This window comes from Triturus cristatus, chromosome 12, assembly GCF_964204655.1.
Source record: "Triturus cristatus chromosome 12, aTriCri1.1, whole genome shotgun sequence".
Taxonomy (NCBI): domain Eukaryota; kingdom Metazoa; phylum Chordata; class Amphibia; order Caudata; family Salamandridae; genus Triturus; species Triturus cristatus.
The window spans coordinates 819,474,207-819,500,996 of record NC_140595.1 but is presented as its reverse complement, the minus strand read 5'-3'; the positions used below and the strand labels follow the sequence as shown (position 1 = coordinate 819,500,996).

The following is a 26,790-nucleotide window of genomic DNA, read 5'->3' as shown; positions in this document are numbered from 1 at the left end:
GGCAGGCTCAATGGATTCTGGACCCTAGAATATGAAGGAAGAGCCTGAGTACTTATCACAGTGTTTCCTTTGGAGTTTACCCTGGAGCTTTTCCCGCAGATAGATTAGAGGTCCGCCATGCAGACATTTATAAGCCAAAAATAACATCTTGAAAATTATTTTCTTAAAAAAGGGATATGCCTTTTGAAATGTGATAGATATTTGTGATTACACTTAGGCAGACAGGGCGTATTCTGATTGGACATTGGTTGGTGTGCCCAAAACACCTTCAGGGTGGACTGGATGGATCCAATATAAACTTTAAAACTTATCCTGTCATCTCAGAAAAAGCCCTATTATGTGCTTTTTTGGGCAAAGAGGATGGAAATGGAAAGCAAATAGGGTGGGTGGAGGGGGACAGTGTGTGACCATCATGGGAAACAGAGCTCGGATTCATAGTAACGGTGGGACAGTAACATCCAGGTGTTTTACCTTGACATGGACAGATTTCGACGCTATCCACTGCTATGTCCGTCCCAGGCCTCTCTCCGTACACTCCCTCTATGATGAACTGTAAGCAGAGGAAGAACACATTGGCTGAGCACCCAGGTGGAAAGGTTCTTGCTTGTGGGATCCAGCTCCACGCCTCCCCAATCCCTGTCCCTTGTATCCTGCACATTGGGTGTTCACAAAGCAATATTTCCAAGGTCACCACTAACCCGGACACTCTGAGCCTGATCAATGTATGTGCTCCGTTCACACTGGACACAGCACTGACCCTGTACTGTAATGTGGTCAGAGGATGTACCTCCTGTTGGTGACGGCACACGCGTCGTAAGACAGTAGCAACACCCTGTGCTGCGGTTTATAGATTTATTTCTACATTTATCTGAAGTTATTCTGAAATAAATCTAGAATTTCACCTCAAATTGTCTTTTCTTTTTTTGGGTAACTTTTTTTTTAGATAAGTTTTGCGGTTTTTCTAGTATGTTTAACCATCATTCCTCAACCAGATGCATTTCGGGGAGTTGCCTTTCTGCTGGGAGCCCAGAGGCCTTCTTGTGGAGTTTAACCTGTAAGTTGTATCCGTGTTAGGCAACCTTGGCTTGCCAATATATCACACTTTATTTCTGGTTCAGTGCGTATACATAGTACATACTTTATTCTGCACATTGTAATGTACAGATAACAAACACTTCATGCATACCTCTGTTCTGCTTCTATGAAGTACTGCTGTCAGATGTCTGTTCTCTAGCCAGTGGTGTACTGACACAAAGACTTGCATTGCACGTGTAGTTTGTTTCTTCCTTGACATCTGCACTGCTAATTAGTGCAAACTCTAACTCTATCCACATTTGACTTGAACCAGCTCCGATTCTCTGCCTAATAATTTTGATAAATAAATAAATAACAGGGGACAGCATGAATTCCTTTGGTACTGAGAACCCTACAATTGTACTGATGGGCAACAATACTACAGTCTCTAGTCCAGGGCCTGCCTATAGACATTATCAACTATTAGTTACTATTCAGCGCCGCTTCTCTTTCTAGCCCATTGTAGCGCTAGATAACCTATGGGTGGCCGCTGATGTTGACAGTGTCAAAGTTCTGATTCTATTAGATCTAGCAGAGGCATTTGACATTGTCCACCGTCATCCAGAAATTCAGGAACTCATTACAGCCAGTATAGGTGGGATGGTGGCCGCGTGGCTCACCTCCTTTCTTTCATTTAGTTCTCATATAGTGTCTCTTAGCTCTTTCCTTTCCACCTCCAAGCCCCTGGACTGTGAGATGCGGTGGGGTTTGGTGCTCTCTCCAGAACCGTTTAATAGGTATGTAAGATCCCGTTCCACCATTATTCGATCTCATTGGCTGCTACCATACACTTACGCTGATGACATGCAAACAAAGGTTTAAACTCAGCCGTCAGCCCAATAAGGACTGATCATCTCAGCTTTGTTAGTCTGAAGCTACAGAGTGGATGGGACACCATGGCCCGAAGCTCAGTAAGGACTTATCATCTCAGCTTTGTTAGTCTGAAGCTACAGAGTGGATGGGACACCAGTGGGCGAAGCTCAGTAAGGAATGATCATCTCAGCTTTGTTAGTCTGAAGCTACAGAGTGGACGGGACACCACTGGCCCAATCTCAGTAAGGAATGATCATCTCAGCTTTGTTAGTCTGAAGCTACAGAGTGGACGGGACACCAGTGGCCGAAGCTCAGTAAGGACCGATCATCTCAGCTTTGTTAGGCTGAAGCTACAGAATGGATGTGACACCACGGGCTGAAGCTCAGTAACGACTGATCATCTCAGCTTTGTTAGGCTGAAGCTACAGAATGGATGGGACACCACTGGCCCAAGCTCAGTAAGGAATGATCATCTCAGCTTTGTTAGTCTGAAGCTACAGAGTGGATGGGACACCACAGGCTGAAGCTCAGTAAGGACTGATCATCTCAGCTTTGTTAGTCTGAAGATACAGAGTGGATGGGACACCAGTGTCCGAAGCTCAGTAAGGATTGATCATCTCAGCTTTGTTAGTCTGAAGCTACAGAGTGGATGGGACACCACAGGCTGAAGCTCAGTAAGGACTGATCATCTCAGCTTTGTTAGTCGGAAGATACAGAGTGGATGGGACACCACTGGCCAAAGCTCAGTAAGGACTGATCATCTCAGCTTTGTTAGGCTGAAGCTACAGAATGGATGGGACACCACTGGCCCAAGCTCAGTAACGAATGATCATCTCAGCTTTGTTAGTCTGAAGCTACAGAGTGGATGGGACACCATGGCCCGAAGCTCAGTAAGGACTTATCATCTCAGCTTTGTGAGTCTGAAGCTACAGAGTGGATGGGACACCAGTGGCCGAAGCTCAGTAAGGAATGATCATCTCAGCATTTTCTGTCTGAAGCTACAGAATGGATGGGACACCACTGGCCGAAGCTCAGTAAGGACTGATCATCTCAGCTTTGTTAGGCTGAAGCTACAGAATGGATGGGGCACCACTGGCCCAAGCTCAGTAAGGACTGATCATCTCAGCTTTGTTAGGCTGAAGCTACAGAATGGATGGGACACCACTGGCCGAAGCTCAGTAAGGGCTGATCATCTCAGCTTTGTTAGGCTGAAGCTACAGAATGGATGGGACACCACAGGCCGAAGCTCAGTAAGGACTGATCATCTCAGCTTTGTGAGGCTGAAGCTACAGAATGGATGGGACACCACTAGCCCAAGCTCAGTAAGGACTGATCATCTCAGCTTTGTTAGACTGAAGCTACAGAATGGACGGGACTCCATTGGCTGAAGCTCAACGCGGACAAAATGGAAGTTCTGGCCCCTGGTAATAGTTCTTCCCTTCTGCACTCTTCCCTCTGGACTTCTGATTTTGGTCATTGCCCTCCTCCATCAGGCTCAGTTAAAAGCACTGGAGTCCATCTTGGATATTCGTAGATGATGAACTTCCAAGTTTCTTCTGTTTGCGTCAATTGCACCTGCTGATGTGGACATTCACCCTAAAGTTATCTGTGTCCTGAGGACTGTCGTCGTTTGACAATATCCAGTTTGACTGGTTCCAGGCTTGAGTATTGAAATGGTGCCTATTTGGGCTTAAAACCAGCACTATTGCAGAGACTTCAAGTAATTCAACATACAGCTCCTTGGTAACTTACCATGGTCTAGATACCCATCTAAGAACATCTCTTCACTAGCTTCCCATTCAAGCCAGCACATCCTTTAAGACGCTTTGCATTGTCCAACAAGTACAGTATCCTATTTATCAATGCGTAACAACACAGACTCCCTCCAGGACGCATCACTACACCACCTACAAATTACTAATCATTCCTAGAGTCAGAGGAGCTCGTAAGGGTGGCCGAGCCCCCTCTGTCTCTGCTTGGAAGCAGTGGAGAACTCTGTAGCTCAGATCTACTGCTTCACATTTACTCGCCTTTCAGTTGCTCTTTTGGGTAGTTGTGCTGGTATAATCATTCGGGTGACAGTGTGCTCTATAAATCACTTATGACAGAAAATAACACAACATAACATAACAAACATAGACCATATTCCCATTCACTATATATCGAACATTAGATGAATAAACAGTCCAGCGTCTCCCAGTGCTCAACTTGTAACTAGTCATGTTTTTGTTTCTAGTTATCTACTCCCATACCGACACCTAGCAGCTTATGTAGTACTCAACTGCCACCTAGCAGCTTATGTAGTAATGAGCTGCCACCTAGCAGCTTATGTAGTAATGAGCTGCCACCTAACAGCTTATGTAGTAATGAGCTGCCACCTAGCAGCTTATGTAGTAATCAACTGCCACCTAGCAGCTTATGTAGTAATGAGCTGCCACCTAACAGCTTTTGTACTAATCAGCTGCCACCTAACAGCTTATGTAGTAATGAGCTGCCACCTAGCAGCTTATGTAGTAATCAGCTGCCACCTAACAGTTTATGTAGTAATCAGCTGCTACCTAGCAGCTTATGTGGTAATCAGCTGCCACCTATTACTAATGTAGTAATGAGCTGTCCCCCAGCAGTTACGTGCTAATGAGCTGCCACCTAGCAGTTACATAATGAGCTGCCACCAGCAGTTACATAGTAATCAGCTGCCATTTAGCAGTTTATGTAGTAATCAGCTGCCACCTAGCAGTTTATGTAGTAATCAGCTGCCACCTAGCAGCTTATGTAGTAATCAGCTGCCACATAGCCGTTAATGTAGTAATGAGCTATCACCTCACAGTTTATGTAGTTATGAGCTGCCACCTAGCAGTTTATGGACTAATAAGCTGCCACACAGCAGTTTCGTAGTAATGAGCAGTCACCTAGCATTTTCGTAGTAATGAGCAGCCACCCAGACGTTTACGTAGTGATGAGCTGCCACCTAGCAGTTTATGCAGTAATGAGCTGTCACACAGCAGTTTATGTAGTAATGAGCAGTCACCTAGCAGTTTTGTGTAGTAATGAACAGTCACCTAGCAGTGTATGTAGTATTGAGCAGCCACCTAGCAGTTTATGCACTAATGACCTGCCACCTAGCAGTTTATGTAGTGATGAGCTGCCACCTAGCAGGTTATGCAGTAATGAGCTGCCACCTAGCAGTTTATGCAGTAATGAGCTGCCACTTAGCAGTTTATGTAGTGATGAGCTGCCACCTAGCAGTTTATGCAGTAATGAGCAGCCACCTAGCAGTTTATGCAGTAATGAGCTGCCACCTAGCACTTTATGCAGTAATGAACTGCCACCTAGCAGTTTATGCAGTAATGTGCTGCCACCTAGCAGTTTATGCAGTAATGAGCAGCAACCTAGCAGTTACGTAGTAATGAGCAGCCACCCAGCAGTTACGTAGTAATGAGCTGCCACACAGATGGTTATGTAGTAATGAGCAGCCACCTAACAGCTTATGTAGTAATGAGCTGCCACCTAGCAGTTACGTAGTAATGAGCTGCCACCTAGCAGCTTATGTAGTCCTCAGCTGCCACCTAGCAGCTTATGTAGCAATCAGCAGCCACCTAGCAGTTTATGGAGTAATGAGCAGCCACCTAGCAGCTTATTTAGTAATCAGCTGCCACCTAGCAGTTTATGCAGTAATGAGCTGCCACTTAGCAGTTTATGTAGTGATGAGCTGCCACCTAGCAGTTTATGCAGTAATGAGCAGCCACCTAGCAGTTTATGCAGTAATGAGCTGCCACCTAGCACTTTATGCAGTAATGAACTGCCACCTAGCAGTTTATGCAGTAATGTGCTGCCACCTAGCAGTTTATGCAAGTAATGAGCAGCAACCTAGCAGTTACGTAGTAATGAGCAGCCACCCAGCAGTTACGTAGTAATGAGCTGCCACCCAGATGGTTATGTAGTAATGAGCAGCCACCTAACAGCTTATGTAGTAATGAGCTGCCACCTAGCAGTTACGTAGTAATGAGCTGCCACCTAGCAGCTTATGTAGTCCTCAGCTGCCACCTAGCAGCTTATGTAGCAATCAGCAGCCACCTAGCAGTTTATGGAGTAATGAGCAGCCACCTAGCAGCTTATTTAGTAATGAGCTGCCACCTAGCAGTGTATGTAGTAATGAGCTGCCACCTAGCAGTTTATGCAGTAATGAGCTGCAACCTAGCAGTTTATGCAGTAATGAGCAGGCACCTAGCAGTTACGTAGTAATGAGCAGCCACCCAGCAGTTACGTAGTAATGAGCTGCCATCCAGATGGTTATATAGTAATGAGCAGCCACCTAGTAGTAACGTAGTAATGAGCAGCCACCTAGCAGTTTAGGTACTAATGAGCAGCCACCTAGCAGTTTATGTAGTAATGAGCTGCCACCCAGATGGTTATGTAGTAATAAGCTGAGACCTAGCAGTTTATGTAGTAATTAGCTGCCACCCAGAAGTTATGTAGTAATGAGCTGCCACCCAGCAGTTCATACAGTAATGAGCAGCCACCCAGAAGTTACGTAGTATTGACCTGCTACCTAGCAGTTTATGTAGTAATGAGCAGCCTCCTAGCAGTTTTGGTAGTAATGAGCTGCCATTCAGCATTTACATAGTAATGAGCTGCCACCCAGCAGTTACATAGTAATGAGCTGCCACCTAGCAGTTACAATGAGCTGACGATAAGCACTGTAGTACTATACCCAGTGCTGCACCTAAACGAAGCACTCCATTTCATGTTGCTATGGCCACTATAGGTAGCCATGCCCTTGTGTACCCGGTACTGCTTTGATATCAGTACATGCAAGCACAGCCAGATTACCGTGACATTGCTGGTGCTGGAGTACGGCACTACTGCTAGCTTCCACTCTTTTCCTTGGTTCCCCGTCAAGGTGAATAGGGCGTTCCCAGGCGCTCCACCTGTTTAGACAAGAAAATCACATTATTAATATTCACAGCACAAGTCACCTGAAACTGAGCCACTTGCAGACCTCTTTGGAGCCAGGGGTATCTGCCCTGTTTCCCTCTCGACTCCACTGCCTTCGAGAAGACCCCTGTAGGCAGAGTCCTGTCTGCCAGGAGGAAGTAAAGCACTGGTCTAGGGAAAACACAGTCACCAGGGCAGACTCCTTACCCTACTACTAACAACTGGACGGTTAAGGGGGCGGGAAAGCACAAACAGCAATGATTGGCTCGGAATGAATTAGATTAGGAAGAACCCAGGAAGTGAGAAACAATGCAAACAAATAGGATCAGTAGAACAAATTTGGATGGACAAAGGAAAATTTCTCCAAAAATGAGATTTATCTAACAAGACTTACAAAATATAAGAAGGTGCGCCAGGAAAGAGTCAAACTCCAGTATAGATTTCAAAATATCTCCTTTATTTTTATTCTCCAGAATAAGTTAAAATCCAGCCAACGCGTTTTGTTCCATGTACTCATGGAACTTCTTCATTGGCTCTAAAGTGTATATAGCGATGTCTGGTTTAAAAAAAAATTTTTTTTGAAACCAGTCCGCAAAGTTCTTTGACATGGATACGTATCATGGTATCTATCATGAGGCTTAATGATGCTCGTCAGAATTTGTTGTAGCCCATAGAACAGTTGGAAGATCCAATATGGAGGACTTTTCATTTACATTTCTATGGATGAAATATCAAGCTATTAAATCCTAAAAATACATCACTATATGCACTTTAGAGCCCTGATGAAGTTCCCGGAGTGTATGGAACGAAACGTGTTATAATAAAGGAGATATTTTGAAATCTATACTGGAATTGGACTCTTTCCTGGTGTACCTTGTTATATTTTGCAAGCGTTTGATCTGTTGAACAGGGGCACTAAACAGCAGCAGGTGCCAGATGAATTGTGCACAGGACACTCAACTTGTTGTGACTGAAGATCGAGGTGCAGCCTATACAGTCCACCACTGGCTTTCTCTTTCCTTATCCAACAAGATTAACTAACGATGCCAAAGCGCCATGAGACCCTCACGGGTGAGTAGTCGTGCTTAACAAATACTGATTGGTTGATTCATTGACTGATAAGTGATTGTAGTAGCTTGAAACGGTGCAGCAACTTTGGGCTGCTAAACAAGTTTATGGCACTTTGCTGTGCAATATAACTATGTTCCAAATCAATCAATCAATCAGGATTTGTAGAATGAGGCTGCTTCACCCATGAGGGTCTCGAGGTGCTCTGATAACTCGGCCTGTTCTCCTATTGGTTGAACATCTAAGTCTTGAGTCCCATCCTGAATTGCTGGAGCGATGGTGGGGCTCTGAGGCTGATGGTTGGGCAAATGAGCCTAGAGAAGCTTCTAACCACTACACCAATGTGTTGGCTCAATCTATGTGTAAGCGGTCCAACCAGTGAACACGAACTGCGTCATTTAGGCATTTATGTGAATGATTTCCTAAGATCTTGGCTAATTGTGGACTATTATGGGGGACTTAAAGTCGAGGCGTGGGAAGTTCTTAATAACTTTGCTTCACACTCTTTGTTGCACAATATTATGTGGAAGAGAAAGACAGTGGTAGGTTCACAGGGGGAGACCCTGACTTCACAGACACTTAAGATCTAAGTTACTGATACACTGCAGGGCAGATGATGTCTCTGAGCAGCCTGAACTCAGTGTTTGGGATGCAGAATGGGTGAGCTGTCTCACTGGGGGTTCATAGAGGCCGAGCTGCCCGTCATTTACACAGATCGCCCCAAAACTTCCTCCACCACCTGCATTTTGTGTGGCAGAGATGAAAAGTGCAGAAACAAGGCTCACAGTTTTAAGGAGAGATGCCAACAGCCTCCTGCTTAATATAGCGTGAACATGATCCCAAAGGAATCAGAGCGCTTTACAATAGGAGGGAAGGAAGGTAATAAATTGCAGTACCGGCATCAAATAAGAATAACAAACAGAACAGTTACAAAACAAAAGGGGTCACTAGAGAGAAATACAATAACTGGTACATAGCGAGCTAACAGGGGAGTAAATGATAGGTCAACGAAGAGTAGCACCCAGTGCAGGTCATAAGGTTGTAAGTCCAATGACTTAGAGCAGATGATCCAAAGTCATTTAAGGTAAGAACTTGGTCATAAGGAATCTTTTAGCTTCCAATTTGAAAGCAACCATGGAGGAGATTCTGCGTACTTCGGGTGGAAGAGAGTTCCAGATCTTTGGGGCAGAGCCGGAGAATGCTTGATGATACGTTCGCTTTTTGCGAAAGATCTGTGGTTTCAGGATGAATGATTTTAGCACTTCTCGAAGGTCTACCACCTCTGGATAATTCTAGCTTTTGCGCTAGATAACTGGGGGTTTTGAAATGGAGGGCTTTGTGAGACAGGCAGGCAATCTTTAGCTGAATTCGTGCTTCGTAGGGCAACCAATTAAGGGATTTTAGGACTGGGCATATGTGAGCATTTCCTTTGGTACCCGCAACCAGTCTGGCAGCAGCGTTCAAAGATGCTCTTAGTGGGGCCAAGGTATATTTGGGGAGGCCACAGAGCGTAGGACTGCCATAATCTAGTTTCGGCAAAACAAACACTTGGACTACCTGCTTGAAAACAGCTTGAGGAAGGAATGGTTTGATATTCCTGAGTATCCTCATCAGGTGATTAGCTCCCTTGCACACATTGCTGATATGATTCTTCATGTTCAGATGCTTGTCCAGGGTGATTCCTAGAGATTTGGCTGAGTCAATAATGAGGGGGGAGCAGGTGAAGGCAGTGAGGTGGTTCATCCAAAGGTCTAACTTGAGGAAGTGATTCGGAGAAGAAATTAGAAGGAATTCTGTTTTGAAGGTGTTAAGGAGGAGCTGGTTCTCGGTTAACCAGTTTTGAGTAGACGTTAGAGTAGTGTTGAGTAATGTGAGGTTATCCGGGGAGGAGATTTTCAGATAAAGTTGCGTATCATCCGCATACATATGGAAGAGAATGTTCGTGGAATTTAGTGCATTAGCTAATGGTTCAAAGAACAAGTTGAAGGAGATAGGGTGGACCCTTGGGTGAGAGAGTGCTTCACCTTGACTCTTTGTGATCTGTGGTGGAGGAAGGACGAGTACTATTGCAACACCCGACCTGAGAGGCCCATCCTGTTCTTAATAGGAGGTTGTCATGATTGACAGTGTCAAACACAGAGGAAAGGTTGAGGAGGATTAGGAGGCAAGATTCATTTTGGTCAAGCATTTTTTAAATGTCATCCTTAACGTGAGTCAGAGCCGATTCAGTGCTGTGCCCACTCCAAAAACCAGTCTGATGCTGGTCCAGGAGTTGGAAATTCTCCATGTGAGCACAAAGTTGTGATTGGACGCATTTTTCTAGGAGATTGGCTAGGGTGGGGATGTTAGAGATAGGGCGGGAGTTATTAAGGTCAGCACTAGCTGCAGTAGGTTTTTTTAGTATAGGTGGGACCTGAGCTGCTTTTAGGCAATCTGGGATCGTGCCTTGTGACAGTGAAGCATTGATAATCTTTGTCCAAATGGGGATGACAGCATCCTTGATTTCTTTGGCGATGGAAGGTGGCAACGGGTCACTAAAGTGATTAGATGGGTTGATATTATGAAGAATCTTGTTGATGTCTCTTTCACTGAAGGGAGTGAAGGTACCCCATGAAGCATTGTTCTTGATGCCCAGGCTGATTGGTTTGAGCTTCTCTAAGAGGGCAGGAGGTGGTGCGGACCCATAGGATGGCAATAGAGCCTTCCTGTAAACAAGTTCAATATTGATGTGTCTTGATTTCTCAGTAAAAAGGCAGCAAGTTCATCACATGAGGGTAGGCTGACTCCAGTGTCATAGCGGTTTGGAGATTCCACCGATTGCTGTTTAACCAGTTCAAAAAGTTTCTTGGGGCGATTAGCGCCTTGATCAAGTTGGGATCGGAAGTAGTCTGCCTTAGCACTCTTGATTTGTTTGTTGTAGGCACTCCTAACCTCTCTAAGGAGTTTTAGCTGATCCGAGGAGGGTTTGGATCTCCAAGGTCGTTCAATTGCCCCAAGGTTGCGGCGTTCCGAGCTTAAATTGTGGTTGAACCGCAGTTTGGATATTTTTGATGAGACATTTTTTTGTTGGAGTGGTGCAATGGAATCCATGATGCTAGATACAGTAGAGTTGTAAAAGTCAGAGAGTACCTGAACCTCTGACATGTCAGCTTGGGAGGAAAGGGCATATTTACAGTGGGTTGCTAGATCATCTGTATTGATAGATCTGAGGTCCCTTTTCCAGATCTTCGATTACGTTGGTTCAGCCTACCTCAGAGCCACCTCCTTGTTAATATAAAAAAAGATGCTGTGATTGTCGGACCAATCGCAAGGGGTAATGGTATCCAGTGTGATGGTCTGCCCTTTCGAGATAATGAGATCTAGAGTTTCTCCTTTAATGTTGAATCAACTCTTGATCACTTGAGAATGATTTAAGGCATGTTACAGCCAGGTCATTGGGGTTAGACCAGTGTAGGTTAAATCACAGAGGAAGATTTGGGACATTACGGAATCGACATTGCCAGAGATGATTTCGATGAATTGTTCGATGAAGGGGAGATTGTCCCCCGGGGGGGGGGGGGGGGGGGGGTGATAAAAAGTGTGAAGTTTGCACACCTGAATGTTGTTACTTGAAATGTTGAGACAAAGGTATTCGCAGGAAGATGGCATAGAAGACTCTGAGTGGGAAACAGAGAGTGTGCTCCGATGTATACAAGCTAGGCCACCACCCAGCTTCAAAGCTTTGTCTAGACGTATTATGTCATGGGTAGGAGGCACTAGGAGGTCTAGTATAGAAGTTGAGGAGGGATTGAGCCAAGTTTCAGTGAGGATGATAATGTCTAGCTCATTGTGTTGTATGAGGTCGAAGATATCGGAGGCGTGTTTACTGGCTGACCTGGAGTTGCGTAGTACGCATTTAAGTCGTACCAGAGTAAAGGGGGAAGGGGTCTGGGTGATGTTCACTCTCATGAGGTTGTCATTATTGATGACTCCAGGATTGTGAGGGGGTTCTCTGTTCGGGTTAGAGTGGATGGCTTGAATTTGCCCCGGAGGGATCGTGTTGATGTCTAGAGTAGGCGAGTAAGAGTTGAGTAGGTCATCGATATCATTAGACTCAAGATAGATCTTCAATCTTCTGTGGCGGGTAGGGCGTTATGTAGGGGTATGGTTTTCGAGATAGAGTGGGGGACTGGCCAAGGCGAACTCTATCACTAGGGGGGGCTCTGGACAAGTTCACAGAGGAGAGGAGGGAGCTGATCAAGGGAAAATGTTCAATTGAGAGGGCTTTCAAGTCATGTAGTTCGACGGTAAGAAGGTGCAACTGGAGAGATATATCGTCCAGGCTCGCCACCATATCTGAGTGCTGGGTGAGGGGTAGAGGTTGTGTTGGGAGATCTGGCGGAGAGGAGGGGCCTCGATGTATACCCGGGGGGTCTAATGTGGTGAGGCGGAGTTCCGGGGGGGGGAGTTGGTGCTTAGGGACTTGCGGTGTTCCAGGATGCTTGGCTGGAGAGGTTGCTAAAAGAGAGAGGGTGGGAGGGCCATTAACCTGTGAGTCAGGGACGGTCCAGTCAGGGTTGCATGGGTTTTACCAATCATGGTCCGTGGAGGGCAATTTCCAGGTCTCCGTTCTAGTGGGTGGCGTGGAACTAGGGATGAAGGAAGAGGGATCTTTCATTGAGAGCAATGGCGGTAGGGTGTGAGGGATCCTCTCAGCTCTAGAATCAGCCAGTATCGGACAGGAGAACTGCGGGCAGAGCGAACCCGTAGGCCCGCCCGCCTTCTGAGTCGGGGGTCCAGTGGGTTGGGCCAGTTCGACAGGGGACTGAGAGGCTCTGGGATCATCTAAGGGTGAAGAATGTTTTAGAGAGAGTGAGGACCTGCCGGCTGTGGTGGGGGAAGGACTGGTTAGGTCCTGCGTAATGGTAGGGTATGGGTAGGAGTCATTGGATTTTGCAGAGACCAAGTTTTTGAGTGTAGGGAAGAAATTGACCATCTTAACTAAGTTGACATTGGAGGCTTGGATTAGGATCATACCATTGTTGTAGAGGGTGATATTGGCATTAATGTTGAGAGTGAGCGAGGGCGACGTCGTTAATTTGAGGCCATGAGGGGTTTTCTAGTGCCTGATATTCGAAGCATGGAGTAGAAAGCATTCCATGCTCGTTTTTTAGGTCTCGCCTGACCCAGCGCATGCGCTGGTCTGGCAAGACATTTAGTAGGTGGGTTTTGAAAGTGCTACCCACATTTTTGTGCTGGCTACAAGCTTGAGTGCACGATGGCGTGCACGCGCACAGCTGCTCCCCGCATTCCCCCCTCCCTTCTCGACCAGCCATCTGCCTTTCCTGCGCTAGCCTTCAGCACCATCTCCGCCCCTCCCCCTGCTGCTGCGCGCGCCTCCCTAGCGTGCTTTAGCGCGTCATCGTGATCGCGATCACTTTCGCTTTCAGAGTGATTGCGATGACTTTCGCTTTTACGGCCGCGCGGCGTTACTTTTACTGCCGCGTGGCCAATGCTTGTTATCGTTAGCTATTAAGTCTTCTTGCCCTAGGGTGTATGGTCAGCACTCATGACAAAACAGTAGTTTTTTATATTAGTTCTTTATTGGTGTCTTTATTTTCACATATCGCATTTTATATATTTTTCTCATTTTTTCATCTGCTCTTTGTACTCTTTTAAGTGGGCTTTGCGTTATATCCCGTTACGCATTTCAGACAGCTTATACTGCCCCGTCTACTGTGACACGCTGCGTAGCTTTGGGAACCCAACATGGCGGTGATAGCTAGACGCGGTTCCTTACGGCTTAGCCTTTCAGCTGAGATTCATGTGCAGGTGGTTGAATGGCTTTCCCGTCTGCACAGATCTCACACTATCGTATATAAACCTCCGACCCTAATCATTTTTCACCTCTTAGCCAGGGGACGGGTTGCGATCAACGTGACGATACGTACAGCGGACGCCATTCTGGGTAAGTGTAGTGAGGCACCCTTTTCCCGTTTTTCTCTTATCCACGTTTATATATATATTTTTCCCCATACTTCCGGGTTTGTTATTTTTCTTACTTTTCTCTTTTTCTTTTTAGAACTCTATACAAGTGGTTGGTTTGACCGAGGCACTCGATGCCCATGATTTGAGTGATATTATACTGTATTTACCTCGTATGTAGACTCACGGCCCAGAATACATACAGACAGTTCTCTGTCCACTTTTTCGTAAGTATGGGCATTCTTTGTCGACAGCACACCCTTTGTTCCCCCATTTCCTTAGACTTCAACAGACTTCAGTACCGCTAATTATGGGCCCTGACAAGGTTTTTTTTCCCCCCTCGTCCTTTAGGTTCTGCCTATTGAGTTAGTACTCTAATACATGCTTGTAGTTCCCTTGAACAGCCTATGATTAATAAACATTGGATCTATAACTAGACTCTTGCTTGCCAAATAGACTCATGCTTGCTGGCATACATCTTGTCCCCTCCTAGGAGGACTCGTATTGGAAATCCTCTCTGAAAAAAACTTTTTTTGACCTTTTTGTTTCCTTGAGACTGTTCAGGACACGCAGATGCCCTAGTCATACCCCAAGTCAACAAGCATTGGCATAGCCAATAGGTCTCGCCTTTGGGACCTATAAGTGTTTTGCCATGCAACAGTTGTTGTTACACCAAGGATATTGTGCTGCATAACTAAATACTTATAAGGTCCCAAAAGCGAGACCTATTGGCTATGCCAATGCTTGTTTGATATAGAAGATGAGGTCATTAACTATACTACCCTTGTTTGCACTGAAGTAGATGTCTGAGATTAAAGTTTCGGGTCTGGCCTTGAGTATGCGATGTTTTGGCGGCATTTTTGGAGAGGTTAGAGGGTAATTGATAATGAAGGTGTTACATCCTGTGGGATTGGGACTTATCTCCATTTTGGTAGAGTGTCCTGGCGAGGGAGGGGCCCTAGTAAGGACTTAATGGAGGTGAAGCTAGTTTTAATTTATCAATGAAAGTATAAATAGGCTGATAGAAGACCTAGTGGTTAGGGCGAGTAGGTTGCCTTGCTGTACTTACCTTGCATGTAAGGGGCAGCGTACGCTGTCAGATTAATAGACAGTGCACTGATGGGCTTGCTTTAGGGGTGCCTTTGGTCATGGGAGCCATGTAAACACAGCAGAGAATGTGTGGCTATCCCAGCAGAGATGTGTCTCCACCAGGGGTCCTGTGATAGTGATGTGAGGTGATGTTCACATGCAGATGAGTACAGGCACCAGAGTCACCCTCTGACTGCACCCTTCCAACATGGATCTGGGTGGATTCCCGTGGCAGGGACCAGATCTGCAGAATCCCCTGGAATCCAAACCAGCTCATAATGGACCTCTGAGGATCCTGGCTACCTCAGCAGACCCACGCGGTGGCCTTCCATTCCTAAAGGATTGTGGGATCGCATCCAGTCTGATTGGCTGTGACTTGGCCAAGGCGACTGCCAAATTGTTCCAAGAAGGGGGCTCATGATCAGACATTCTAGCAGCAACAAAACAGCACAGAAAGAAGGAGAGAATTCAAAAGAATTAGCCTAGGGAGCCGGTGGACTCATCTGAAATGTATGCTTTGTTGTATGCACCCCCATGCACTCACTCTGGCAATGCTTGTCATGCTCATGAAGGATTCCCACAATGCTGCACGTCACAAGAGTATCTTGCCTCAAGGCGTAGGTTTTACACGTAATATGAGGTCATTATGGTACTTACAGTCTTCACTTAATGTGGTTCACCTTATATGACTTTCACATCTGAGCACTATGATTTATAAGGTCACACCTCAACCGCTCAATGACTACCCCAACTTATCATTTAACGACTCAGACTTCGGACTGCGACGGAAAAGGCAGAGTCGTGTGAAGGCCCCCAGACAACTAAGAGATCTACCTTGTAGTGTTATGTTTATAGCATTGATGTGGTGCAGATTGTACACTACAAGAACGCCAATAACATGACATCCCATGACTGGAAGTGTTGTGTGCTCGAAGCATGAAGCCATCTGGTCCCCCTAAAAGGATACGTTGTGCATTGTGCTGTCCACTCTGGGGGAGAAGCAGGAGGCGGGCCCATGCTGTCCCCCTACCCTAATAGGCTGCGAAGACCCAACCCCTGTTCTCCAACAATGCCACCTGTGGCTCCATCGAGGCCTTACCTGCATCACTGGCGTAAACCCTCATCCTCACGGAGGCCGAGGGTCCATACAAGTAGTAGCGGAAGCGGAGCTCCAAGCATCCAGGAGAGCTGTATGAGGGGCTCACGAGGGTCCCCTTCTGACCAGGAGTTCCCCATCCTGAATCCATCAGCATGTAAAGACCAGCTAGGGAAAGACAATGAACAGCAGATTGCTTCAAGGTTCAAAAAGCCCAAGAAAAAAGGTGCATCATTAACACTACACGAGGATGCTGAGATTGTCTGATCAGACAGAATTCCAGGAATGCTGCAATTACCATCTACTGTTTGTCTGCACCCTAGGGTCAGTGTCGGGGTACGAGATGCACACCCAGAAAGTGGGTGCGTTTATTTGACTGTTGGATACTGTTAGGGTGGTGGGAGCTAATAGCCTTACTGCCCACATGCAGTCATATGATACCCCTTAATGTGCCCTTACATCGGTTTAGGTAAACATTAGTAGGATGGGAAATTAACATCAGTTAAAACCCTTTGCAAAAAGCATTCACCCGTGTTAATACCCTGGACAGAAGGCAATAACATTCAAACATGGCCACCTTCGAGGACAACACGTGGCTCCATTGACTGCACATCTTTAGAGTTCCCTTTGCAGCCACACCTGTGTATGTGGTATTTCTAGGGTGTTGTATGGTTGGCTGACCTATATTTATGGACCAGTAGCTTGCAGAAGGAGATAAGCGAGAAAAGGAGGGCAGAGTGAGGGAAGAACTGAAGATCTGAGTAATGCGCAAAGAAGGAACGAAGAGAGTGTAAGGGAAACACTTTGGGGGCAGAAGAGAAAAGGAAGGCAAGGTAGGGGCTAGATCAGGATGGAGAAAAAAAGGTGCAGATGTTGATTAGTGGGAAGATATTGTAAACTCTGTGTGGAAAGGCACTGAAGGCGGCGGATCTGAGGTTAGTGAGGAAGAGGGTGGCGGAGGAGGGGAGGACTATATATGAAGAGAAAGAGACAACTGAGGAGGAACAGGGCATTTTAAAGAAATGTTTGAGAGAAGGAATGATGAAAATGGGTGAACAGAGGCTGAAGATAAAGGAAGGAACAAGAGTAGAGCAGAGAAGGGGCAATGGGTAAAGGAGAGACAGCAGTGGGGGAGCGAGGGACAGTGGGTAAAGGAGAGGGGAATGACAGTGGAGGAGAGAAGGACAACAGTGCAAGTGGGAGGGACCAAACACTGTGGCAAGAGATAGAAAGCGGTGATGAAATCTGTAACAAGGGATGGAAAACTGGAGGTGCTCAAATGAAGGAAGGGCAGGAGAGGAGAATACAGAGAAATACATGTAGATGCAATGAAATTGAGTGAGAACGAGAGGCAATGATGCAGGACAGGAGATAGAACACACAGGGAAGAGCTGGAGACAGACTACGAGAGTGTGATGACACTCCAGAGAGTGCATCCGCTGCTGTAGTCTCGAGGGTGCCCTCAGAGCCTGCTTGAAACCTTGCAAAGGTGAAGCGTGTGAGGAAGACCCTCGCCCCCTCCATCCATCCCACCCACTGCCCTCAGCCTTTCATACTTGGAATGATGGTCCCATGGCATTAATGTGCTGTTCCAAACTCAACCTTCCTTTGAGCCACGTCGGAATGAGGGAAGAATGTTCAAACAAAAATGTGCTAAATACTGTGTGAACTCAACAAAAGTGGGGTGTACTTGAGAGCTATTCTCCTTTCCCCTCCTCTCCGTCCCTCGTTCACGAGATCCAGGGAGTAGGTGGAATTCAGCTTTTAAGTCTCCCCAGAGAGACCCAGGCGTGCTTGGGATGTGCCCTCTGGACCAGGGCTGTGTGCAGAAGAAAGGGAACCCCTATATCTACTCACTGCCAGGCTTGGAGAAGTCATCGTCTGGACCAGTTCCGGGGGTGTCAGTTTGGCCGGTCCACTGCTCCCAAGCTTGCCCGGGGTCTTGCCAGCCACAGAGATCGCCCGAAGTGTCGAAATCACAGCTGGCGAGACACGCTGGTTGAATAAAACAAAAGGGGGATTTTCAGAGCATGTCTAGTGAGCAAAGCAGCCACATTTGTTTCCAGAAAGTGCCTCTCTTAACAGTCACCTGAACCATAAGTTGAACAAGACAAAATATCAATTCACCCCAGTATCTAGACCGTCCCAGAAGTAGCACCCCATGAGAGGACCTAGCTCAGAAACAATCCTTCATGGATGTAATCTCTAATCACTAGATCCCAACACCTAGGCTTCTCTGGGCGCCTAGACGGCCTGAGATCCAGTGACCTGGGGGTGAAACAGCACAAACACAGCCAAGAGCTGCATGCCAGGAAGTCACCATCCAAAGCAGGTACAAACACTCAGCTAGGAAAGAGTTATTCACAGACGCTATTTCTAATCACGAGATCCTACTGCCCAGGCTTCTCTTATCTAGATGCCTAGACGGCCTGAGAACAAGCGACCTGGTGGTGAAACAGCACCAACACAGCCAAAAGAGGCATGCAAGCCAGTCACAATCCAAAGCAGGTACAAACACACCGCTAGGGAAGAGTCATTCACAGACGCAGTATCTAATCACGAGATCCCAACACCCAGGCTTCTGTTCTCTAGGCGCCTAGACGGCCTGAGATCCAGTGACCTGAGTGTGAAACAGCACAAACAGCCAAGAGCTGCATGCAAGTAACGCACTATCTGACGCAGGTACAGACACTCAGATAGGGAAGAACCATTCACAGATGCAATCTCTAACCAGGAGATCCCAACCCCCATGCTTCTCTGCTCTAGGCGCCACGGTGGTCTGAGATCTTGTGACCTGGGAGTGAAACACCACAAACACTGCCAAATGCTGCATGCAAGGAACTCACCATCCAAAGCAGGTACAAGCATTCAGCTAGGGATGAACCATTCACAGATGCAATCTCTAATCACAAGATCCCAGCACCCATGCTTCTCTTCTCTAGGCGCCAAGCCGGCCTGAGATCTAGCGGCCTAGGGGTGAAACAGCACAAACACAGCCAAGAGCAGCATGCAAGGAACTCACTATCCAAAGCAGGTACAAACACTCAGCTAGGAAAGAGTTATTCACAGACGCTATTTCTAATCACGAGATCCTACTGCCCAGGCTTCTCTTATCTAGACGCCTAGACGGCCTGAGAACAAGCGACCTGGTGGTGAAACAGCACAGCCAAAAGAGGCATGCAAGCCAGTCACAATCCAAAGCAGGTACAAACACACCGCTAGGGAAGAGTCATTCACAGACGCAGTATCTAATCACGAGATCCCAACACCCAGGCTTCTGTTCTCTAGGCGCCTAGACGGCCTGAGATCCAGTGACCTGAGTGTGAAACAGCACAAACAGCCAAGAGCTGCATGCAAGTAACGCACTATCTGACGCAGGTACAGACACTCAGATAGGGAAGAACCATTCACAGACGCAATCTCTAACCAGGAGATCCCAACCCCCATGCTTCTCTGCTCTAGGCGCCACGGTGGTCTGAGATCTTGTGACCTGGGAGTGAAACACCACAAACACTGCCAAATGCTGCATGCAAGGAACTCACCATCCAAAGCAGGTACAAACATTCAGCTAGGGATGAACCATTCACAGATGCAATCTCTAATCACAAGATCCCAGCACCCATGCTTCTCTTCTCTAGGCGCCAAGCCGGCCTGAGATCTAGCGGCCTAGGGGTGAAACAGCACAAACACAGCCAAGAGCAGCATGCAAGGAACTCACTATCCAAAGCAGGTACAAAAACTCAGCTAGGGAAGAAGCAGAGAATTTATTGAGAGATCAAGTCTAAAGTGCCAGATGCGTCCATTAACATACCCTAAATATGTCTGACATCATAGAACCTACACCTCCAGGCTCCTTGAACACTCCGCGGCATTCATGCGGACACAGGAGGTACCATGACTCTTCCAAACACAGCTCAGACCGAGCCAGCACCGCCGGCTAAAGACACCATGTTATAATGAGTATATAGAGTTCAGCATAGGCACCTTTTCACTGAGTAGCTACATTATCAGCCAAAAAGGGCTGATATAACCAGTCTGTTCGGACAGAGGAAAGCTTTCAGAAGTAGTAATTTAACTTTTTGAAAGCTCTGGACAACCCTCTGTGGAGGCAGCTGCTTCTCAGGAACACGGCTACGAGCTACCAAGATGTATTACTACTAAGAGTGAAAATGTTGTGCAGAATTTCAGTTCCAGATGACGTTAAGGCAACCAGAAAAACCTATAAACAGGGTATAGAAAATAGAAAGCAGGAAGTTAGATCGAAAGCCTGGGAAGACCTGGGATGGGCTTCCGAATTAAGGGACAATTCAGCTTTTTGAGAGGTTATGAATCATCCTTTCTTTAAGGACGGGACCACTTCAGGTATCGAAGCCCATATTTTAGAGACTGGGTTGAGCACTTTTCCAAAATTTTTGATCTGTATAATACAGTTGTGGAGACAGCTAGCCGTTTAGACCTCCCGTTTTTACCTTTACCGGCTAAGTTGACTTTTATCAAAACCATCACTGTGGAAGACGTGTCTCAAGCTCCCTATAAATGTGCGCTGGGAAGGTGCCCGGCCCCAGTGAGATCCCCATTAATTTGTTTAAGGCTAACCCCGCTTTCTTGTCTCCTATATTAACTGATGTTTTTAGAGTGGCTATACGGGAGGGGCCTATCGACTCATGGAAGGAGTCAGTAACTGCTCTGATTTTTAGGTCTCGCCTACGCAGCGCGCATGTGCTGCGAAGGAAAAAGACCTATAGAAATCGCTTCGGCTTTTCAGCCAAAAACGTGCACGCATTTCATTGGGTGCACGTGTGGGGATTCCCTTGTGGGAGCGAGCTTTGGCAACATATGTTTGCTCGCTCCTGCAAGGGAATCGCTGTGTGTTGTCTCGCACTCCTAACACCCCTCCCACTTGTTAGCTCAGTAGCCCAGTACTGTTTCACTTTCGCGGCCGCGGGGCCGCGTTTGTGTTTCAGCGTTTGTTGAAAAGGGTGATAGGAATCTCCCTGCTAACTATCACCTTATCTCACTGTTAGATTCTACAGTTAAGCTTCTCGGCTAAGTTGGGAGCATGGTCAGTGGACAATTCTTGTATTTTAGAAGCCCAATATGCATTGCAGCTTGGCACCAGTGAACAAGCAACTAGGGGCATATTATCAAGAACGGCGTTAAAATTATCGCCTTTTTAGCGGCAGGAAACTGCCGCTAAAGTGGCAATAATGGGCTTGATAATATGCCGCAGACAATTCCAATAGAAGCCCATGTTCTGGTGTGAACCCGGGCTTCTATTGGAATTCTCAAGGGCATATTATCAAGCCCATTATCGCCGCTTTAGTGGCAGTTTTCTGCTGCTAAAGCGGCGATAATTTTAACGCCGTTCTTGATAATATGCCCCTTAATTTGTCCATTATATTGGGTAAATACGTCAGAGCCAGAAGATGTGCCATACACATGGCTTTCATGGATCTCTCATGTGCCTTTGACCAAGTGGACGGAGGAAAATTGTGGGCTTTGGTGGAAGCAGCAGGTACTGACCCACCCCTTCTGGGCCTTTTAAAGCGTCTCCACTGGGATACAATGATGAAAGTACGCTATAACCAAACTGGTGCCTGTACTCACCCTATAAGGGTCTCTCTCGCACAGTGGGAGACAGAGCTGTATATTGGCACATTTTTTATTCTTATTTTATATTAACGCCCTTGACTCCTTTTTAATCTCTCAAACAACAGATGTCACAAAAATAAGTTCCCGTCTAGTCCCAGTACTGTCGTACGGGGACAATATTGCAAATGTACTTCAGGCCATTTTAGATGGTTGTAACGGTTTTATGAAGGAATTAAATCTTCAGATTGATCATAAAAATTATTTGTACTGATTTGCGGACCACAAAATACTCTTTCAAAACAATATTTCATTGGGGGGCCACTACTGTAAAGGTCCTGAATTTTAGCAACCTGGGTATATTGTTTGACGATAATTTAAAGTGGGAGAGGTTAATTACCCAGAAATCTCAGAAGACCGTGGCCTCTCGTGAAGCGATCTTTAGACTTACAAAAAGCTAGGTCATAATCCCCCTCAAAGAGATGATTACACTATATGAAAGCAAATGTCTCTCAGTTGACACTTATGGGGCAGGGGTTTGGGGTTACACAAGTCTGAGTGTGCTTCAGAAAGTTGAAGATAAATTCCCGTGTAGACTCCTGGCCATCCCTAAATCAACGTCCAGCTTTATCGCACACCAGGAATTTAGGTCTTGTTTATTTAGAGCACCACGTCAATATGGCTCCCATTTTATTATGGCTAAAAGTATGGGCTACCCCTGGGATGGGTTTGTCTCGCAAGGTGGTAGAGGACTGTCTTAATCTAAGTCACATGCCAGCTATTCCGTGGCTGGCATAGGTCAAGAATACCCTCAGCGCTCTAAGCCCGAGACGTCTTTTCGATGTTCCAGGAGACATAGGCCCTCACAATAAGGAGTTGGTAAAACAGAGGTTCCTTGCGCATAGGGAGGAAGCAAGAATCATTTAAGTATTTGATATGCCTTCTGTCCTCCGATAAGTGCCTCTTGCAACTACTGCAGACTTGAAACCGCACCTATTTTGGACAGAGAATGCCGAATATAGATTTGACCTTACTCAGATAAGATTAAATAATGTTCATTATTCAGTGGAATTCCCTCAAATGGGCACTTGGTTCCCCTCTCTTCCATGTTGTCCATGCCATGTGGTTTCTACTGAATCCATGAAGCACTTTATGCTTTTTTTCACATTATATCGCACTGTAAGCTGAAGATCTCACTTTTTATGTCCTAGCCCAGGCATTATGAGTTTTGATGCCCATCTAGAAGGGCTGTTTTATCCACAAAGGCTACATTCACCCTCACTAAGTTTCTCGATTATTAATTTTATCTCCTCTGCTCTTATATTGAGAAGGAAGTACAATTTGTAAAGGGGTTTATATAATAAGGATTCTATGTAGGAAATATGTCTCTTTAAAACATATACAGGCACATGCATCAAAGGAAAAACCGGTCACAAACGGGCAGATTCTCAGAATCTACCCCTTTGCGACCGGTATTTTTGCATTTGGGATGCATCATCCCAAATGCAAAAATCGCAATTTAAGGAATCTCTAAATTGCGATTCCTTAAATTGCGATTGCATTTAAGGAATCCCAAATTGAGATTCCTTAAATGCAATGCATGAAAGTAAAACAAATTGCGATTTTGCTAATTGGGGGAGCAAATTACCATGAAGTTGAACTTCATGGTAATTTGCTAAAACTTTGAAAAATGCACTTTTGTGCATTTTTCAAAGTTTCATGTTGCGCACACACATGGCCTTAGTGCATGTGTGTGTGCAACATATGTGCACAGATCAATTTCAGGGGTGCAAAAGGGTGTCATTTTGACACCCTTGCACCCTTGAAATTGCATGAGCAATTTGCGAGTGCCTAGTGGTACTCGCAAATTGCTCATGCAATCTCCAATCCATTTCTATGGGCCTGGAGGCCCATAGGAATGAATGGGACGGCATTCCTTAATTGCGACTCGCAATTTGCGAGTCGCAATTAAGGAATGTGTAGGAATCGCTATTTTTATAGCGATTCCTAAATGCATAGGCTTTTGCAATTCCTTAATTGCGATTCCTTAATAATCGCAATTAAGGAATAGCAAAAGCCTACGTTGATGCATGTGCCAGATAGCTTTTTATGTTATGACTGATATTTCAAAATGTATGTTTTTGCTGTTATGGTCATATTTGACAGTCGCTCTCCTTGGTCTTTACATCTAGTGATTCGTCGTTTGGTCTGTGCTCATCAAAGACTGACAGATGACCCTGCCAAATTTGAGGTATTAGGGGAAAAGCCTTTTCAGTCCCAGGAAGTCCATTCCCTGATGTACAATCAATCATTAACTATATGAAGAAGACCTTTTGCGTAGGGGAGGCAAGCCCATCTTCTCTGATTAAGGGATGTCTCAAAGAGCTTCTGCTTATCATTACCCATTTGATCAATTTCTGTTTTACAAGAGGCTCAATGACAAATCCATTAATGAAAAATGGATACTTCTTCTATTAAACAAAGTATCTTAAAGGAGCCATCGAGTGCAGAGAAAAAAAACAGTTCTCTCAACCCAGCCCTGCGCCACTAAAAGCCACCAGTAATGGCCATTCTAGAATGTTCATTTCTTTGATGAGGTCAGCTAGGGTTTTCAGTTCTACTCAGACACCATTCACTGGAAGTTTCCTTTAAACCTAATTATTTGCAACAACTATTGATAAGAATGATGATGGGCAACAATCATTCAGAAGGTGTATCGTGTACACCAAGTGGGTGGGGTGCTTCACCCTCAGACAGAGTCTTACGTACATTATGGGGGGAGGTATACAGCCTTAGACAGTCTCACATACATCATGGGGGTGCAGTGTACACCCTTAGACAGTCTTACGTACAGCATGGGGGTGCAGTGTACACCCTCAGACAGTCTTACGTACATCATGGGGGTGCAGTGTACACCCTCAGACAGTCTTACGTACATCATGGGGGTGCAGTGTACACCCTCAGACAGTCTTACGTACATCATGGGGGTGCAGTGTACACCCTCAGACAGTCTTATGTACATCATGGGGGTGAGATGTACATCCTCAGACAGAAACTTACATACACCATGGGGGAGGTGTAAATCCTCAGACAGAGTCTTACGTACATCATGGTGTGAGGTGTACACCTCAGACAGGGTCTTAAATACATCATAGGGGTGAGGTGTACACCCTCAGACCGGGTCTTAAATACATCATAGGGGTGAGGTGTACACCCTCAGACAGAGTCTTACGTACATCATGTGGGGAGGTGTACAGCCTTAGACAGTCTCACATACATCATGGGGGTGCAGTGTACACCCTTAGATAGTCTTACGTACATCATGGGGTGAGGTGTATATCCTCAGACAGTCTTACGTACATCATGGGGGTGAGGTGTACATCCTCAGACAGGGTCTTAAATACATCATAGGGATGAGGTGTACACCCTCGGACAATTTTACGTACATCATGGGAGTGAGGTGTGCACCCTCAGACAGGGTCTTATATACATCATAAGGGGGAGGTGTACACCCTCGGACAATTTTACATACATCATGGGGGTGAGGTGTACAGCCTTAGACAGTCTCACATACATCATGGGGGTGCAGTGTACACCCTTAGATAGTCTTACGTACATCATGGGGGTGAGGTGTATATCCTCAGACAGTCTTACGTACAGCATGGGTGAGGTGTAAATCCTCAGACAGTCTTATGTACATCATGGGGGTGAGGTGTACACCATCAGACAGGGTCTTAAATACATCATAGGGATGGGGTGTACACACTCGGACAATTTTACGTACATCATAGGGGTGAGGTGTGCATCTCACACAGGGTCTTAAATACATCATAGGGGTGAGGTGTACACCCTCATACCGGGTCTTAAATACATCATAGGGGTGAGGTGTACACCCTCAGACAGAGTCTTATGTACATCATGGGAGGGAGGTGTACAGCCTTAGACAGTCTCACATACATCATGGGGGTGCAGTGTACACCCTTAGACAGTCTTACGTACATAATGGGGGTGCTGTGTACACCCTCAGACAGTCTTACGTACATCTTGGGGGTGAGGTGTATATCCTCAGACAGAGTCTTATGTACATCATGGGGGGTGGTGTACATCCTCAGACGGTGTCTTACGTACATCATGGGGGTAAGGTGTGCATCTCACACAGGGTCTTAAATACATCATAGAGGTGAGGTGTACACCCTCAGACCGGGTCTTAAATACATCATAGGGGTGAGGTGTACACCCTCGGACAATTTTACGTACATCATGAGGGTGAGGTGTACACCCTCAGACAGAGTCTTACGTACATTATGGGGAGGTGTACAGCCTTAGACAGTCTCACATACATCATGGGGTGCAGTGTACACCCTTAGACAGTCTTATGTACATCATGGGGGTGCAGTGTACACCCTCAGACAGTCTTACGTACATCATGGGGTGAGGTGTACATCCTCAGACAGAGTCTTATGTACATCAGGGGGGTGAGATGTACATCCTCAGGCAGAGTCTTACGTACACCATGGGGGAGGTGTACACCCTCAGACAGAGCCTTATGTACATCATGGGGGGTGGTGTGCATCCTCAGATGGTGTCTTACGTACATCGTGGGGGGAGGTGTACACCCTCAGACAGAGTCTTACGTACATCATGGGGGTGCGGTGTACACCCTTAGGCAGTCTTATGTACATCATGGGGGTGTGGTGTACACCCTCAGACAATCTTACGTACATCATGGGGGTGAGGTGTACATCCTCAGACAGAGTCTTATGTACCCCATGAGGGAGGTGTATATTCACAGACAGAGTCTTACGTACACCATGGGGGAGGTGTACACTCTCAGACAGAGTCTTACGTACATCATGGGGGGAGGTGTACTGTGAGAAGTTGGCCTGATATGTAGTGCTCACTATTCTAGTGATCACTGTGTATCATTCCAAACGACCCTTATTGATGATTGGTTGTAAGTCAACCTTTTAGACCAGCTATCCTAGTAGCGTGGATACGAGCAGTCTTAGGCTAAACTCTAGAGGGCGTGTTAAGCCAGCTGTTTACCATCACATATACCCCTTGAACACCAAGTGAAAGGACACCACACAAGTTGTTATGAAAATAAAAGGATATTTATTTATGACAAGACTACCCTGGCTCTTTATGAGTCAGGGAGCTAA

At 46.1% G+C, this 26,790-nt stretch overlaps 1 protein-coding gene across 1 annotated transcript in view; it reads right to left on the bottom strand.

Moving 5' to 3' along the window:
- The window catches only part of LOC146782980 (IgGFc-binding protein-like), a 334,560-nt gene that overhangs the window by 203,129 nt on the left and 104,641 nt on the right, over nucleotides 1-26,790 (bottom strand). Inside the window, exons 13-16 of the mRNA XM_085639314.1 lie at nucleotides 17,897-18,034; nucleotides 16,043-16,207; nucleotides 6,718-6,815; nucleotides 472-550 (exon numbers count right to left, since the gene is read on the bottom strand). Coding sequence (XP_085495440.1) covers nucleotides 472-550; nucleotides 6,718-6,815; nucleotides 16,043-16,207; nucleotides 17,897-18,034 — 480 coding nt within the window. The remainder of the gene's footprint in view (nucleotides 1-471; nucleotides 551-6,717; nucleotides 6,816-16,042; nucleotides 16,208-17,896; nucleotides 18,035-26,790) is intronic.